This window comes from Rhinolophus hipposideros (genome assembly GCF_964194185.1).
Source record: "Rhinolophus hipposideros genome assembly, chromosome: X".
In the NCBI taxonomy this organism is placed as follows: domain Eukaryota; kingdom Metazoa; phylum Chordata; class Mammalia; order Chiroptera; family Rhinolophidae; genus Rhinolophus; species Rhinolophus hipposideros.
In genome coordinates, this window is record NC_138046.1 from 112,270,961 (window position 1) to 112,290,162 (window position 19,202).

The 19,202-nt window shown below is 43.6% G+C and overlaps 1 protein-coding gene across 5 annotated transcripts in view; it reads right to left on the minus strand.

Moving 5' to 3' along the window:
• Positions 1 to 19,202, minus strand: part of SMS (spermine synthase) — a 46,172-nt gene that overhangs the window by 13,999 nt on the left and 12,971 nt on the right. For all 5 annotated transcript variants that reach the window (XM_081043968.1, XM_081043967.1, XM_081043969.1 and 2 more), the window contains exons 2-7: positions 9,567 to 9,687; positions 7,730 to 7,820; positions 7,137 to 7,201; positions 2,955 to 3,130; positions 2,072 to 2,226; positions 1,527 to 1,616 (exon numbers count right to left, since the gene is read on the minus strand). In XM_081043968.1, coding sequence (XP_080900094.1) covers positions 1,527 to 1,616; positions 2,072 to 2,226; positions 2,955 to 3,130; positions 7,137 to 7,201; positions 7,730 to 7,820; positions 9,567 to 9,687 — 698 coding nt within the window. The remainder of the gene's footprint in view (positions 1 to 1,526; positions 1,617 to 2,071; positions 2,227 to 2,954; positions 3,131 to 7,136; positions 7,202 to 7,729; positions 7,821 to 9,566; positions 9,688 to 19,202) is intronic.

A 19,202-nucleotide genomic window follows, 5' to 3' on the forward strand; every position in this document is an offset into this window, starting at 1 on the left:
ATAAATGTCCTTTAAACTCTAAGCTTCTCCCCATGTAAGGATTAAATGTGTCAAAACACTCTAGGCAGAAGGTCTAACTATGTAAACATTATTTGCAAACAATGGCAATTTTTAGCTCATTGGGAAACAAATCTGTCATGCTCTGAAAGACCTAATCCCTGCCTCTCCCCTTTTAAATTTGCAAATAGTACCAGTGAAATATGTATCTTTCTTTCCTTTTTGTCCACAAAACAATCACAACTGCACTTTAATGTAGATTTAATTCCTCTCTCAGCTTAAAAAATTAATATGCATGTACCACGAAATCAAATTTAGATGTAAACACATTCGGGAAGATGGGGTAGGGGCAAGTCATTTATGTATCAACAAATTAAAATGCTCATCTAAATTGTCTATACATCTGGAAATACACAAGAGTCTGTTCAAACAAAATCCGTATTTGCTTGGTTATCTTGCCAAGTATTGTAGGGATGGACATCGAACATATGCATCCTCGAAATCCAATTATAAAATGTATCCTACAAATCCAATTATAAATCCAATTATAAAATGTATCCTACAAATGTAATGATTGGTCAACTTGCAAGCACAGTGAAATTTAGGACAGAAGCTAATCTGCTTAGCAAGAAGCAATTGTTCCTACATCAAACCTTTTAATCATCTACACTTTCCAGTTAAATGTCTAAATTCCCCCTGAAAGATCCAGACACAGAGAGATTTACTCAGGGTATAGAGACCAAAGCTGGTGGTTGCCAGGTCATAAAACCGTACATGACGTCTTTTATACAAAAATGATGTTATTAAATTCAGAGAATCTAGAGTTCTTTCTTATATGTACACACTGGTCCTAAATACAAATCTGCATATAACTCACAAAGAGACTGAAGGGTAAGCAGAACATGCTACCTTACCGCTTTGGCATATTGACTATTTTGAGTTGTATGTAGGCTCTTGAAAAACAGCTACTGTAATGTAGGGAGAGGCTTTCTCTGAACTTGCCTTTATCTGCCTTAAGACAGATCGCCCAAAAGGAACTCAACTGTCCTAGATCCCCTCCCTGGGGGATTCAACCAAGGAAGATGGCTCTTATCACAGGACAGAAGACTGACACAAAAGTTTGTCACAAACTACTCTTCCACCTATCTATGCTTTAAGGGCCTAATCATCTTTTCTAAGTCATTTACTCTCCTCTAAGACACCTTCATCCCTTTTCCCTATTGATACAATATTTAAGCCTAAACTCTAAAGCTGAGTTATTCATTTTTCTCTTGGAACTCCCATGTATACATGAGGTATACATGTTAACAAACTATTGTTTTTCTCTTGTTAATCTGCTTTTGATTACAGGAGTCTCAGCCGAAAACTAGAAGGGTAGAGGGAAAATTTTTCCTCCCTTACAAAAATTATCTATTTATCTTCTTAACCAATTATACTTAAACTTATTTTAGGAAGACACAATTCAGATCAATAACATGCCTATTATATTATCAGTTGACTTAAAAACATTATCTGGAAAACATAATTACCTGATAGCAGTCTCCTTTAAGATTGTCTAAGACGTCACCACATGTTTTTCGCATGTATTTCTTACACCCATCAATCACCATCTGGTCAATGTTCAAAGCGGGTTAAGGAGAAATTTACCCTGAATTTGGATGTATCAAAGAATTCTGAAACAGTAATAATACTTTAAAGATTAAGACAAACAAACATTTTATAACACTAATTTGGGTATGACAAGTTTAAAAAAAGATGAATGAGACAATGACTTTATTTTTGTACTGACACTCAAAAGGAACTGAATCTTTTCGTCTCATGCAGAAGCCATTTCAGCAATTGCTGAGCAGCAGACACAGTACCCAAGCAGCTTGCTCTTTAATTCACAACTAGATTATCTCTGCTTCTTTGTTGGTGGCCACATAAAAAGGCTATCAGTACTAAACTGAAATGCTTGTTCGAGGCACTCTTTATAACACATTTGACTCATAATGTTAACTGGAGTCTTAAAAGAAAAAAGGACAAAGAAAACAAAAGCAGCCCATTGTACTTGATCTCATACAACAAAGGATATCTCTACCATAGTGACCATCTTTGGTTTCAGTTTGACTATTTCACATAATATGCCCCCATCTCCACCTCCCAGGATCAGCACGTCTTTGCCAGTGTAATCTTCTTTGCCACTGCCCATGATGGCCCGGGTATATGCCAAATCACTCTCCGCCAGATCTAGAGAGGAGAAATAGACACAAAATGGTGCCACGACCCGCACCCACACACCACCTGACTCACTCTAGAAAGTGATGAAATCCAGCCTCAAATGTTTCAGTTTCAATATTTAAAAACTGTCAACAATGTACAAAGGTATTTTTTTGGATTGCAGAGTTTTCATCAACCCTACCCATCTGACACCTAATATAGGAGACTACATACATATATACATTAATCTTTGGGAAGAAAACTCACCGTTTAGAATGTACTACTGTGAATAATTAAAAGCAATTATGTCTTTCCAGATGAAATAATGACGTCTGAGTTGCTTCAAAATATGAAGAAGTGGACCAGGGTTTAGGAGAAACAAGACTGGCCAGGAGCTCATAACTACTGATACTCAATGGTGAATATATGTGGGTTCATTATACTATTTTGTCTACTTGAGTTTGAAGTTTCCCACAACAAAAAGATTGTTTTAAAATAAGCAATTACGTCTTTTGAAATATAATCCAAATACTCATCACTAAGAAATGAAGAAAAAGGGATGTCAACACAAAGTTATCCTGGCTATGCTATAAAACACCAAAGCCCAGACCATCCACAGGTTGATAGGACATAAATGCTCATTTCAAAAAGCAGCAGTACCAAGGACAAACCTGGGCAAAAACACAACAGTGGTATTTGTCAGGAAACCACCACAATCCAACACATCGTCAAATTGGAGAAAGGGACGAAATACTTACTAACATCCCCACTAAGGATGAGGATATTTCCAAACTGCTTCGAGTGTAGAATTTTAATGTTCTGATAAGGTGAATCTTTATCATATACCACTTCATCGATGTCATACTCAACCAGGCGGCCATCAGCAGTGGGCCAGTATCTATCAATGGCCCCTCCTCGAACTATGGGTGGTAATCTGGAAAAAAAAGGGAAACAGGAATGAGCCATACAAGAAGTCTGCTTAACATGAGGCTATCTTCAAAGTGGACCTGGGAGCCAGAGTGTGCAGAAGCAAGCCACGTGACCCGAGGGCAACTCCTGAATAATTGTACCTAACACGTCCAAAGTTTGGCCTTTCAGATTTAACAAACAGGCCATCACCAAATCTTAACTACTGCCGGACACAAGACTTTTACAAAACTTTCCTGGCATGATTTAAATTTTCCTAATAAAAAGTTGAAGGAGAAAATGGCCACTGCAGACTTCACCCCTAAATACTCCAGCAGGGATCTCTCAGGACTTCCTACAGAACCACACTGCCCTCACATTCGTGCTAGTGAACATGGATGTCAGAATCCATGTTTGAGTGTTCCCAATTGTACCGATGTCCTTTATAGTTCTTCTGCTTTTGAACAAAGAACTGTATACTATATTTGGCTGGGGGTTTCTTTTTTTTTCTTTTTTACCCTCAATCTGGAATAGTGTTTTTTCCTTGGTGTGTTTCATCTGACACTGACTGATATCTTGGAAAAGTCCAGACCAGGACCAGGTGTTCTGCAGAAAACTCCTCATGTGGCTTTGCTTAATGATCTCTTCATTAGAGTCAGGTTGACATATACAGGTGTCACATCAGGGTCATGAGATGTGTGCTTGTCCTGTTACTGGTGATGCTAAGTGTGACCACTGGTTAAAGCAGATGCCACCGGTCTCTCTATTGGCAAAGGTACCTTCCCTCCCTTGGAAATTACTAAGCAAGCTGTGGGGTGGAGTCCTCTGAAAGTGGGTGATGGTCCTGATCTCCCAACAAACCTTCACCAGTGGCTTTAACATCTAGAAGATTCTTGCCTGAGCCAATTATTACTGAAGTGGCTGCAAATGGATGCTTTTCTGATTCCCTTCTTCCGTAAGTACTCAGTATTTCAGATAGGGTGAGTGTACTAGAAACTACCAGCAGAGGACACTAAATGACAGAGAAAAACAGACCTGGAAAAGGGGCTTGGCAAATCTAACCCAAGACAAAAAAGAGAACTCACTGCACACATGACACAAGCATCTGCAAGTCACGTTCTCAGACACAGTGGTGTTTGATAGCAAAACAGCCAGACACGTAAAATGCTGGGAGACGCGACCTCTAACTGACTCTGGTGAGTTTCTTCCCCCCCCCCCCCCCCCGCCCACCCACCTGCTTCCGAGGACAGTCTAGACCGGTTAACTGAGGACAGTCTAGACCGGTTAACTGAGGACAGTCTAGACCGGTTGTAAGTTAACGAGGCTTCTTAGTACCAACATCGGTAAAGAGCACTGAGATGTACAAAGCAAGTTCCCATAAACTTAATCTCATTTTAAGTTGTCTCCTGACAACTTCTGATTTAACTACTTCATCTTTCAGGTGAACAAATTCAGCTATTTGAATGTTAAGCACACCAGCAGTTTTTCTTATGAAATGTGGAACCCTAACTAGGACACCCCCCTCTGCCAGCAGGCAAACAGGACTTGGGGTAAGTCTCTCCCACTCCTGGCTGATGGGTGGGGGGTACAGTGAGGTGGGAGATATATAAGCCACCTGTGGTACTACGTGGTGACAAATACCAAGTCACGGCTTTCAGGGGCAGAAACCTACCTCCTGGTTGACAGCCAGCCAGCTATAGGCTACTAGTGAACTACGCACAAACCCACTGAAAATAAACAATGCCCATTCTCAGCTGCGTCAACAGTGTCTTGGCTAAGGTTAAGAGCACTTTCCTCGATTGCAACACAATGGTTTGCAAAGACTGGCGAAGAAACAAGGATGTCTAACAGGATGGGGAAGCCATTCATTACCTTGAGGAAAGTGCGTGCTCATCCAGCATGACGTGCATCTCCCTGTAATGAGCTATTGGGAGATATTCTGGAACCCTACACAACTCTTGTTGCAACCTTCACTGCTGAAAAATCAAAACTGGATCATAGAGAGAAAGTCAGGCACCTATGTCCTCTGCACAGTGTAAACTGCAGTAAGTTTTTTCAACAGAACTTGACTGATATGAGCTTGTTGCCTCTTTTCTTTTGCAAAGTAGAATACAAAAATAAGTTTTGTAATAAATCCCACAGCTTCTTAGATGAAAATTCCCATTTAATTCATCAGCCACAGGGGAGTAATAATTTCAGATACTGTTACTGAGTTATTTGTTAATGACTGAATCTCTGTCATCCCCCAGAGAAAAGCGGCACCATCCTTGTCTTTTTGGAGCCAATAACAAAGGGCCTGCAACAAAGTCGTCTCGACCACTTCTCGCCCTCCACCCCAACTTCATGAAAAGATATAAAAACAGTGACAAGCCAAAACAAGGTCTGTATTTTGAACTGAAAATCTAAAGCTTAACTCCACTCTCACTTAGAAATTAGAAACTCCTATACCAAAAGCCACAAACCAATCAGACTTCTCGTGAATTCTGAAACTCATAAATGCGTTCCATCTGTTTCCTCACTCCTAGAAGTAACTCCAATAAAAACCAGACCAATAAAACTCAGAGGCATGTTGATGTTGGCCAATTCGTTATCACCAAGTTCAGACATTTTACAACACAGTGGGAACCCATTCAAGTGGATGCAGATAAAGAAAAGCCTTGCAAGAGAGAAAAGATGAAAAATTCAGAAAAGAAGGTGGGCGTGGGTGTGTTTAAGGAAGGGGGAGGGGCTGAGGACAGTAAACTGAACTTGGGCGGGGTAAACAAATCTGGGTGCTCTGACAGAAATCAACAAAGTGGCCCAGTTCCGCACTGTGTCATGTACTTTTCATTTGCAGTTCCCTGCTCTCTGCCCCATCAGAGGATAAACAACTTTCTAGTCATGTTACATCGCTCTGGAGCTTCCCTATGGACTACTCAAATTTAGCACGCTGAGCCAATAAGGACTCAAACATCCTAGCTCTTGCCAATAAGGATTCCCTCTTCTGAAAAGGGCCATGAACTGGAGAAATCTGTATTCCAGATGCTTCCTTCAGTGATGGTCTGACCTTGGTAAAGTCCCTGTGACTCTGCATCTATATGTTTGCCTTTATGAGCAAGGGACAAGCCTCCAACTTTGCTGGGCCTGACAAGGAGCCACCCAGGAAAGGCAAAAGCAAACTGCTGAGAACTACTTGTGAATACATGATTAATTCCCATTCTTAATTCCCAGAACCTACCCACTCTCTCTATCCCTTCCAATAAAGGTAGACACTGTTACTTCTATCAAAGCTCTTTTAACATGACACCATGGGCAAATACCTCCACACTGGCCGACAGAATTTTCTGTGGTGACATAAACGTTCTCTATCTGTGCTGTCCAATACGGCAGTCACTAGGCATTAATTAGCTATTGACATGAGACTAGTGAGACTGAGGGACTGAACTGTTTATTTTTAACTTAATTTTAAATGGCCACATGTGGCACAGTGGCTATGCTCCTAGACAGGGAAAGCTTCAGTCTTTATTACTGTTTGGGAAGAACCTACCTGCTCAAGGTTGGTGACATCTTGATTTCTGGTACCTTGCAAGTCGTACTTGAAAGCTTTGAGGCATGTTTTCTATCACCCCATCCTGTCATAAATCTCTTAACTGCTAATTCCACTCTGGGGCCCGGACCTCTGAGCAGAGACAGGTGACCTTCTGCCTTTACTAAACAGGGAGGGGAAGAGTTTTCTAGCTCCCCTTTGACAGGTGGCAGCCCCACCGGGCTCTGCTTTTCAGAATTCCATCTCCTTGGAATCACTCCACATGTCCTTTCTGCCTTTGTTTCATTTTATCCAGCATTTCTTTCTCTTTCTGTATGCATTTGTGTTGTCACATTTTGTCTCATTTCAGTGTGTAAGGCCCACTAGCTCAGTCTACCACGTTGCCAGAAGCAGAAGCTAACTTTGATCTTTCCCACGTCTTAAGCAGACACTACTCAGGGACACCACCACCATTCGGATTCTTTTATCGATTAACTGAATACAAAAGGACATTCAGGAGGGAACTTACCGCTTCACACGCCCAGTGCTGTCTTGACTCAGTTCTTTCATTCTTTCTTCTACTTTGTTCAAAAGCTACAATTAAAAGAAATCAATAGGCTTATAGAATAGGCTGAGTGGAACAGCTAAATTACAGACCAGGAGGTTGAAGCTGTATTGACCAGGCTATGCAATACGGGCAGGTACCCAAATACACCTAGTTCCCCCATCCCAACAGCAGCCTCCAGGCCTGGCTCAGTTCCACACTCCCAGGCCAACGAGCCCTCGTGGTGCTGACCTAACCTCAATCTCAGACACCAACAAAATCACAGGAAAGGAGGAAAGTTCAAGGATAATGCAAAGATAACATCCTGGTTAAGGTTTATAATTTCATTCCCTCCAGTGGTAAGTAAAATCAGTACCACGTAGTCCAGGGGAAACATGACAGCCATGTTCCTAAAAACTGAGGACCAGCTATTTGTTTTCTAAAATCAGTCATCTGGAGGGAGGAAAGTTCAAAGTTTACTGGGAAGTCAGCAATTAAGTAAAACAATTTTAACATCATTGAACTGAGCAGATTTGGTGATCCTCAAATAGTAGAGTAAATAAAAGCGAAACACCGACACTGTCAACTTCTTTGCCTTCCGCATCACCGTCGTAAGTCTGCAGGTCCAGCAACACCAATCCATGTGGGTAAATTCTCAAATTGGCAAAACTACAAAGGAAAGCACAATTTTAAGGTTAGGAATTGTACTGTGGCACTCCAAAGGAAATCAGATGTCAACCAAATTAAAAGGAAAGACCACTGCTCTTCTTCCCCTAAATCACATAGATCACCCTGTGGCTTTCGTATCAGAGCTTCTTCTTGGATGCGGGGGAGCCACCAGTTATTCAGGGAAAATTAAGAGAGAGTTGCCCAACGTTAAGGTTTCCAAAACAGGTTCTTGGGCCCAGAAAGTCATTCAGTAGCAAGTTCTGTGAATCTGATTTTTAAGAAGGTTGCCCAACAGGTGATTCAGTGAGGTTTAGTAAGCACTGGAAGGGAGTGGGGAAGGGCCAACTGGCTTTTCCCGATTACACTTAAGTTCAAAACAGAGCCAGGTGTTCCTGACTGCAAGCAGGTGGCAGTTAAATTCATTTGAGTTCAGGGTCAGCAAACTCCAGCCCTCCAGCCAGATCGAGCCAGCAGCAGGTTTTGTAAAGCCTGCACTCTAAAAATAGGGAGAGGGGTGAAGATATCTTTGAGAGGCATAAGGAGAGGGATGCCCATTACCACCATAGGGGTTGACCACATAGACTTATAAAGAGAGTAATGGAGGGGGTGGCTTCAAAAGTAAAAGTTTCCCTCATCTCACAGCTTTGTCTTCCGGGATTCTGTAAGACCATGGGGCTGAGCAGGGGGGAGGGGTATTTTAATAGAAAAACAAGGGAGAGAATGTGGGACATTTAACGAAGCCAGGTGGAATTCTAGTATTTTGTGTCCATTGGGGGAATGGAATGAAAGCCATCAAAAATACCCAGGAGTTCACATTTTTAAATTAATAGTGCAAATGACTAAGAATCTTAATAGCTTTGCATACTAAACCAGTCTAGATATAGTACAGATCTAGACTTAAGAAAATACGAAGAGCTCAACGCACTGCATATTCTGTTATCGGTCATTTCTTAATTTAGGTTCCTTTCCTACTCTGAGAACACACTGACTTTCACCTACATTTCGATTCTGTAAAATCTAGATAGTCTATAAAGTGTTAAGAATAAACAACTTGAACTCCTGGATCCCATCAGCTTCCTGTCAAGCTACTTGTAGCCACTCGCGTCCTGCATTTGACTATGGTCTGCATTAATGGAAATCACTTATAATAGTGCTACTCATAGGGGCTCAGCTGACCAGCTGTGTCAGCTTCCCCTGGAAGATTGCTGGAAATGCTATTTGTATGGCCATGGAAGGAGAACTGACTCTGGTGAACACACAATGTGATATATAGATGATGTATTACAGAATTGTGCACCTGAAATCTATGTAACTGGTTTTACTAACCAATGTCACCTCAATAAATTTAATAAAATTTTTTAAAAAGAAATGCTACTTGGGGCATTGCCCCAGACCTACCATATCAGAAACTCTTGGAGCAGGGCCCAGGAATCTGTGTTTTAACTACCTCCAGATCACTGCCTGCTGGTTTACACTGCTTATGCTGCCAGGGGTTCTGGGTCTTGACCACACAGTGGGAGGCTTTGGGGAAATACTGAGGCTCAGTGGACTCAGTCTCAGGGTGAGTGCCTGGCCATGGGATTTTGTGAAAGTGCTCCCAGGAGATTCTACTGTGCAGCTAGGGCCAAGAAACCCTGAATTCTAGCCCCCTCCTAAAAGCTGTCAAAGGAGAACAACAAAATCGCTGAACATCACGCCCCACTCCAAGTGCTCAGACCTGAAGAGAAACACTCAAGGCCGCCTCACCTGCCATTTTTGTTTACGTAGGTCGCTAAATAGCCATGGTCCTGCCAGGTGTGCACCGACTCGGTCATCCCCTGCTCCTGGAAAATGGACTGCAGGCCTTTTAGAATGGTTTCGCCGTCAGCTGGAGAACAAGGGGGAGAAGGCAAGATGGTCAGGGATGGACACATTCAGAAGGAAAGCCAATGAGACACAGTTTGATGACTGAACTTTATAAGAAAACCTGAGCAAAGAGTGGCCATGAGCTACAAACATTCTGGACCCTGCAAGGTTACACAGATTAACAGGTAACACAATAAGAACACAAACACTGACCACAAAATACCGTGTTTCCCTAAAAATAAGACCTAGCCAGACCGGGACTATATTATATTATATTAATTATATTATATTATATTTATTATATTATATTACTGGGTCTTATATTAATTTTTGCTCCAAAAGATGCATTAGAGCTGATGGTCCAGCTAGATCTTTTTGAGGAAACACGGTAGCTGTACCAACAATGGAGACAGATACTCAGCCAACTAGACGTAGCATAACAAAATATTCAGCCTAACCAGAAATCAAAGAAATACAAATACAATAAATGAGATTCCATTTTAGGTTAAATAATAAGGACATACAGTACTAGAAAGGAGATGTCCATTCACTGTAGATGGGCACAGGCATGCCTCGTTTTACTGCGCTTCACAGCTGATGGTGTTTTCATCAAAATTGAGGCAAGACCCCCCCACCACCAGCAAAAAGATTCCAACTCACTGAAGGCTCAGGTAATGGTTAACATTTTTTTAAGCAATAAAGTATTTTTAAATTAAGCTACATCCATTTTTAAGACATAATGCTACTGTGTTTCCCTGAAAATAAGACCTACTCCAAAAATAAGCCCCAGTTAAGATTATCACCCAGACGGACGCATTTAGTACGTTATAACGATGTTCCAGAAGAAGACATGACTGTACTTGAATAAATGTAGATTGTTGTACATGAAAAAATAAGACATCCCCTGAAAATACTCCCCGATGCATCTTTTGGAGCAAAAATTAATATAAGACCCGGTCTTATTTTTGGGGAAACACGGTATTGCACACTTAATAGAGGTTAAGATAAGAAACCAAGATGAGACAAAAGGAATTACTCTCTACTGTCCCATGAGCCCTCTGCAAGCTGGTGCTTTTTCCACATAAAGGAAACAACAGCATAGGCTGAAAAGTATTAAAATGAAGCATCCATGTGACCTGAACCCAGGTATAACAAACAAAGAGTCAAAGCTGATACAGGGTGGTTTCACAAGAAATTACAGAATTCCTTCCACAAATTGAGGAGTGCCCAAACTTGGACTGTAAGTTAAGGACATTTTCACTCTGCAGTCTACCTCTGGCGACCTTCAGAACTATGTTCCCAAGACCTTCCAGTGTGCAGTTATGAAGACGACAAAACGGACAGCAGATGCCTTATTCTGCTTGCACAGACTTTTTTTTTAAGTGTTAGTTACCATTTAAAAACCAACTGCACCTACCCCCACTGTACTGGTAGAATGCTAACTCCCAGAACCTTGGGAGTGTGACCTTATTTGGAAAAGAGTTGTTTGTAGACGTAATTAGTTTAAGATCTAGAGATGAGATCTTGGATTATCCAGGTGGATCCTAAATCTAATGACAAATGGCCTTATAAAAGACAGAAGAGAAGAAGACACAGGGAGAAAGAAAGACGCGCAGGTGATGTGAAGGCCAAAGCAAAGACTGGAGTGATACAGCCACAGGCAAAGAACATGGGAGCCCCCAGAAGCTGGAGGAGGCAGGCCAGGACCCCCCCTGGAACCTCCAGAGGAGTACCGCTGGGCCCACACTTTGCTCTCAGAGCTCCAGCCTCCAGACATGGGAGAATACGTTTCCATTTTAAGCAACCCATTTGTACGACGTTGTTACAGCAGCTCTAGCAGACTAACACCTAATACCCCCACTGAAATTCATGTCTGCAACTCTGTTGAAACAGCAAGTGGAGTAGCAAACCTGGCAGTGAAGGCAGGACGTTGTAGTCTTCTGAATACCCAAACACAGAGCAATTGCCAGACCACAAACCAAACTCACAGACACCAGGATTTAGAACAAACTAGACGACAAACCCCAACACAGGAGTAGGTGGTGACACCCCAACACAGGAGTAGGTGGTGACGAGGAGGCCACAGCCCAGAGACCTGCTTAGCACCAGCAATTGTGTGAGAGGAAGTTGAGCAAGTAAAGGGACTTCAAACCCCCCATGAAAACACCAACAGGGGTTCATCCACAAGAAAGGGGTCTCCTCCCTTTGAGAAGGCCACAAGAAGGAGAGAGAGCAGGCGGCCTTGGCAGGGCTGGAGATGCCAAGCATTGTGGATGGCCAAGATGAACTGAGGTCACTCCCAGGAAAAAGCCCCCATTGGGGAGAGACTTTGGAGCAGAATCCACACCACACACCCACAGGAACACAAGCATCGACCGACGCAAACAATGACCTTGTGTCTCATTAAAGTCTTGCTCATTCCCAATAACACTATGCCATTCGAAACCTCATTTGGCAGAAAATAATCTAGCTGGGTCGGCTATTCTGAAATTGGTTTCAGGAAATGAGAAGAAAGCTTGAATTATATCCCCAGAACTGTGGTATTAAGACTAAATTCTGCCTCCTAAAAACATTCCAATTTCAAACCTGATGAAAAGAACTGACCTTGTTCAGTTTGTGTTTGTCAAGGAAGGCTGGTGGGGTCAGGCCACCGTGGAAGTGACCGCACGGCAGGGTGGTAAAGACAAGTGTGCCCGGCGCGCCCGAGTCCCACACAGCCCAGCGGTGCTCACCCCAAAGAGCAAAGCCACTATGCAATTATTCAATCCTCCTGAACTAGAACAGATGTTTTCTGTTTTGAAAGTGTATAAAGCAAGTCAACACTCCTGGTAAATGGCCTCAACACTGGGATCTGCTGGCATATTACAACACAGAACACAAATGCCCCATGCTGGTACAGGGGACAATCCAGGCAGGGCCAGGCTGTGCCATGAATGAGGACCGGGTGCAGGGCCTAAGCTGGGGCAAAGTCTGTCCCTCCGACCAGAAAAAGGGGGTGTCTTTGATACATGTAAAGCCCTTGACTTCTGGCCAAGCTCAGCATGGCAACTGTCCCTTTTCTAACTGGCACAATTAGAGTGGGCTAATGGAGGCCGTCCGGCCAAGTTTCAAACTGAAGGAAAACAGTACGAAAGAAATCCAATTTGAAGTGCTGCTTATTTCTTCTATACTGTGGGCTAACCCTCAGTTCAGTGGAAACATGCCAGGTCTGAATGTTGTTCCTGACTGCCACCACCGCTTGGTCCCCATGGGCACTGAGTGTGCCAGCCTTGCCACTGATACCGGGGGACCATGCCATTTTGTCCACTGTCCATCTCACTTCATATTCACCCTACTCCTGACCTGGGGGCTTCTCCGTCACCCACACTGCTCCCAGCCCTTGGGGAAGACTCCAGAAAGGGGAGCCGGAACTGAAACAACTTCCTAGCATCACTTTTTCAGAATCACGGTTTAAAGTCCAAAGTGAAAGCCAAAGACATGAGCTCCACTTTGCAAAGTTTCTACCTCATCTAGACCAGCGGTTTTTAATCTTAGCTGCACATTATATAAGCATCAGAGTTTTAAAAATTCTGATGCCACATCCTAGACCAATTAAATGAAAATCTGGGAGGGGGCCCAGGCGTTAGTATTTCTTAAAGCTCCCTGGGAAATTCCAATGTGCAGCCACAGCTGAAAACCACTAATCTAAACCACTAAATGCAAACAACAAAAAGAAATCTCCACTATCTCCAAACTAATTACACCCAAGTCACCAAAAGGTTACAGTAGAAAATGTTCAACAAAACAGGTCTGAAAAAAGTCCAAACTCCTTGCTAAGTACAGCCACAGCCATGACCTGCCCCAAAACTGCTTTCCCATTTCAACCTGCACGCCCATCTAGTAAGCAACATGTAACATGACTAAGCAAAACGTACTTGGATCTATCAGCTTCCTCAACTGATGTTGACAATATGGTTTAAATGACTGTCCTGTCCCTCACAGGACTTTGGTAATCCCAGCCACACCCACTAAATGTGAGTACTTCCCCTCCCCTTGTGGGGAAGAAAAGGATCCCACACCCCAATTGCTCAGGGGCAGATAGATCCCTTGAGAACAAGGAGATGCTCTACATCCGAGTGCACATGAAGACGAACCTGGGGTCCGAGCATACTCAAATTTGGGAACAATGTGAAAAATGCCTACTAATCAGAAAATTCAAAAGTAGATTCAAATACTAAAAGGCATATAACCACACCCCTTTCAAGTAGACATGGTAATCCAAACTAGGATAATAAAATGCTGCTTGGCAGAAGTTCTTAGAAAACCTCTGCCAAGCAAGAATGGCGTGTGACTAGCAAACCACTCAGAGCCATCTAACGTACTCAGTACCACAGCGACCTGTGTTCCAGGGCAAAATGTGTCCTTGGTCCACTGGACTACTCAATGCCCCATTTCCAGACCACTATCCACTTCATGTGCTTATTCAACAATAACTTAAAAAGAAAGCAACTGGGGATGGGGGTGGGGGGAATAAAGGCCCAAGTTTCAACTCCCTGCCTTATTTTCTCCCAGGGATCCATTTATAGACCTCTGTAGGAAAACTTCATTCTTCTGACCTTGACCATTGGTTCCAGATGGATGAATCCCAATCTGTCCATCCAGCTGGACCCTGCCTCCCGCCCAACTGCTCACCCCACTGTCCCAATCACTAGTCTGAAGTCAAAACCAGGCTCCACTTCCCTACTCCCTCCCATCAACAGTTAGTGCGGGGCACTAAGACTTCCCACTAAGATCTCCTGTAACCGTCCCGCTGAAGTTTCTCCCACAAATCCCCCCCTGTGGCCTCTCTACCCTAGCCACACTCACCCGCCAGGACACCCCTCACTTACACACCACTTTGCAGGGTTCCTTTAAGGAACCCTATCCCAGTGTTCATTCCTTCCGTCACTCCCATTTCATCACTGATCCATCAGGTGGGCAACCATGTATGCAGAAGTTAAGTAAATTAGCTGTAAGCACCAACCTTATTAGCCTGACAAGTTGAGTGATTCATGTTGAATAAAAACCTAAGTCACCAGGCACCCTGGCAAAAAGGTGGGGAAACACGCTTCAATTATATTCCCACTTCTTCAGCTTGAAGAGGTTCAAATACTGTAATCCCCTTCAACAGAGTGGATTCCATTAGAGGCTGCCCTCAGGAAATAAACAATTCTCACACATCCAGAACAAGCAATTCTCAGACAGGCAGAAAAACTCATGACTCCTTCCACCTATGACCCTGACTTGTGCCTTGAAGTATTTTTCAACTTCAAAAACTTCAACGAAGGCAACTCAGGATATAGGGTATGAGGGCTTTCTTGAAGCTACCCAACCCCGAACCCACCATGCGGGCCACCATCCCTTCGGCAGCGCCAAGACACCACCATGGCCTCCCAAGCCATGGGCCAGAGCTGCGCTGGTCTCCTGCGAAATTAGGGGGTTGGAACAGGCAATTTGCAGCTGTGTTCATTTCTGCTTTCTGGATCACATTCAAGCAAGCCCTGGCTTATGAAATTAGGAGATGAATTTCTATTCTCATCAAGAATATCTTTAATTACTCAGGCTGCACATTCCGTCAAGTCCCCCACCCTCAATTTGCTTGCCTCCTACGTGTCTAACAGCTCAAGAAACTATTTAAGCTCCAGGGGGGGGGGAGTTAATTATCCCCTCATTGCACCATGCCCAAGTGGTGAGGCCCCAAGCCCAGCCTCGCCGAACCTGCCCACCTCCTACTCCCCAGACCATGTTTCCAAAGCCCAGCACCCTCACTCCCCTGCCTCCACCAGCACACTTCCCCTTTAAGTACAGCTCCGAGGGCCCTCCTGTGGGCAGGGTCCATCCCCACTCCCTCACCGCCTCCTTTCACAGAGGTGATTCTGTAGGAGGTGGGCCCAGAAACTGGCTGACAGCAGACCCTGTGCAGCTCACTGCAAGGGGAAGCATAAATGCAGGCGTCCTTTCCCCAAACCCGAGATGCTGATGTCAGAGCACCTAAGAGCCAGGTTTGGGTGATACTGGTTCCCTTCCCATATAAACCAGCTTTCTGGTTTTCTTCATTATCCCCTAAAAACCTAAAAGAGGGAAAACGAGAAACTGGACTCCAATACAGTTTGAAGTCATTCAAGTATGTGCTCTAAAAATCCACTCAGATGGCCTATCTTGACCGTGGTGGTGGTTACACAACCATATGTGCTGGTCAAAACTGAGAGAATGTACACTCAAATGTATTCCATGTGAATTATATATCAAGTTAAAAAATCGATTGCAGAGACACTACCACAACTGGCTCCACTCTGAAAATAGCATTCCTCACGGGCTCCTTCTCATCCAACACACTTGCCCACAACCGCCTGAGGGTTCAAGATCATCTTTTTCTTTTTAATTAATTTATTTATCTTAAGTGTGTTTTTCCAGGACCCATCAGCTCCAAGTCAAGTAGCTGTTTCAATCTAGTTGTGGAGGGTGCAGCTCACTGTGGCCCATGTGGGGATCGAACCAGCAACCTTGTTAAGAGCACAGCGCTCTAACCATGGAGCTACCCGACAGCCCCCTCCAGATCATCTTTTGAACTCAGGACATTCTAGGTGTAATCAAAAACATGAATGTTGGGCCGACCTGGTGGCTCAGGCAGTTGGAGCTCCATGCTCCTAACTCCGAAGGCTGCCGGTTCGATTCCCACATGGGCCAGTGGGCTCTCACCACAGGGTTGCCAGTTGAACTCATCGAGTCCCGCAAGGAATGGTGGGCTCTGTCCCCTGCAACTAAAAAAATTAAACACGGCACCTTGAGCTGAGCTGCCGCTGAGCTCCTGAATGGCTCAGTTGGTTGGAGCACATCCTCTCAACCACAAGGTTGTCAGTTCGATTCCTCAAGTCCCACAAGGGACGGTGGGGAGCGCCCCCTGCAACTAAAATGGAACACGGCACCTTGAGCTGAACTCCCGGATGGCTCAGTTGGTTGGAGCACGTCCTCTCAACCACAAGGTTGCCGGTTCGACTCCCGCAAGGGATGGTGGGCTGCGCCCCCTGCAACTAGCAACGGCAACTGGCCATGGAACTGAGCTGCACCCTCCACAACTAAGACTGAAAGGACAGCAACTTGACCTGGATAAAAGTCCTGGAAGTACACACTGTTCCCCAATAAAGTCCTGTTCCCCTTCCCCAATAAAATCTTTAAAAAAAAAAACAAAACAAAAAAACATGAATGTTGGCGAGCAGCGAGTCCAGATTACTGAATCAAGTGATACAGAAAGGGTCTTCGTATTTCCCAATCAAAAGAGCTTAACCCTTAAAAATATTGAGATTCTTTTTAAAATGTTAACAAAGGGTCTGTGTGCATCAGAAGACTTCTCAGGCATGCACAAGCCTAATGAATTCCCAGGGATTAAAGTGAAGATCAAGCAGGTGCTTCCTCAGGCCCCTCTTACTTCAACAGCTTGGTTTTATATTCCCACGTCCAGTTCTTTATATAACAGCAGCAACATGATTAATCCCATGACACAAAACCCAAGCCAACAGGAGTGTTCAGAGCAGCATGATTCATAACAATCAAAAAGTGGAAACACCTCAACTGCCCATAAATGGATAAACAAAATGTGGCATATCCATACCACGAACTATTATTCATCCATAGGAGACCCGAGTACTGACACATGCTATAGTATGGATGACTGCTGAAGACATGATGCTAAGGGAAAGGAGCCAGTCTCAAAGGACCACATATTGTATGAGTCCATCTATATGACCTGGACAGAAACAGCAAATCCCTAGACGCAGAAAGCAAATTAGTGGGTGCCAGGGGCTAGGAGGAATGGGAGTGATGGCTAAGGGGTACAGATTTCTGTCTGGGGTGATGAAAATACTCTAAAATCGTGGTGATGATTGCACAAGTCTGAACATACAACCATCCCTTGGTAGCCAAGGGGGATTGGTTCCAGGACCCCCCCCCATGGATACCCAAATCTAGGAATGCTCAAGTCTCTTATATAAAACAGTGTATATAACCTCAAGTCTCTTATATAAAACAGCGTATATATAACCTATACACTTCCTCCCGTATCCGTTATATTATCTCTAGGTTACTAATAACACCTAGTACAACATAAATGCTATGTAAATAGTTGTTGTACTATCTTGTTTGGGGAATAATGCCAAGGAAAAAAGTCTGTACATGTTCAGTCAGCAACGTTAACTTTTTTCCAAATATTTTTCTATCTGCACTTGATTGAGTCCATAGACGAGGAAGGCCGAGTGTACTGAAAATCAGTATACTTTACATAAGGGAACTGACGTGTGAGTCACAGCTCAGTAAAGTGTCCCAACACATCCAAACACAAGAGCTGTACTTTTAGATTCTCAGTTACTGTGAGGTAATCAAAGCAACAGAAAGTTCCAGCAGTTCGTTTATCCCCTTCAATCAACCAGGCCCGAGGCACCAGGTTAAAGGGGCTTCAAGGAGCGGTCTTCTCTACCCATCCCCACCAGTCACCGAGGAACAAGTGTCTGGGTGGTGGGTGTGTGCAGACACTGCCCCAGGTGCTGGCGATGGCTTTCCTGACACTAACGCGCACCTGCCTCGGTTCAATCAAAGCAACGATGTACAGTGTGGGTACTAAAGTTAATAATACTCTTGTATATTTGAAAGTTGGTACAAGAGTAAATCTTAAAAATTCTCATCAGAAGAAAAAACTGTAATTATGTGTGGTGATGGATATTAATTAGACTTACTGTGGTTATCATTTTACAATATATACAAATATCAAATCACGTTATACACCTGAAAGTAACAATGGTATATGTCAATAATACCTCCAAAAAAACAACTTACAGTAGCGAGATGATGCTTCAAAATACAGAAAGGGCCAATGACAAACAATTTGAAGCTCTTATTTTCAGAGCACGGTTTCTGATATTCATAGAAAAGAGTAGCCAAACCAGGAAAAAATTAACTACAGAAAAGAAGAAAAAGACCTACTGGAGCTGGATTGACAGCCCTACAACACAGACATAACACCCAAGCTCTTTTCAGGCAAACACGCATTAAGGAAAACCATATGGGACTGATTACAGTCCCAGCCACAATAACGACTTACAGCTCGCATTCCAGTACACTTGGCTCACTGCAAACGTGCTAATTATTTCACCGCCCTGCCTTCCCTTTCCCACTGCAGGAGAGCAGTTAAGGGGCATTTCCCACCGCCCCCAACACCTACTTGAAAGAGGGCAGAAGGCTCGCTCTCCTTTCAAATACCAACCCAGTTCCTCTAGGAACCAATCGCCTTATGAAATTAAAGGAGGGTTTATAAAAATATAATTTATGAGACACAATCCTAATCCCTCTTTAGTTTAGAACCCAAACATTAATGAATATTGTACCCCCTTCTTGCTAAGTCCATTTCCCCCACAAGCCTCCGCTGGCATAGAGTGGCACCTCTGTGAAGCTGTCAAGTGGCTCAAACTGGGCACTCTCGTTCTGACGCCCACATGGGAGGTGAACCAAGTTATAAAGCACAGAAAGGGA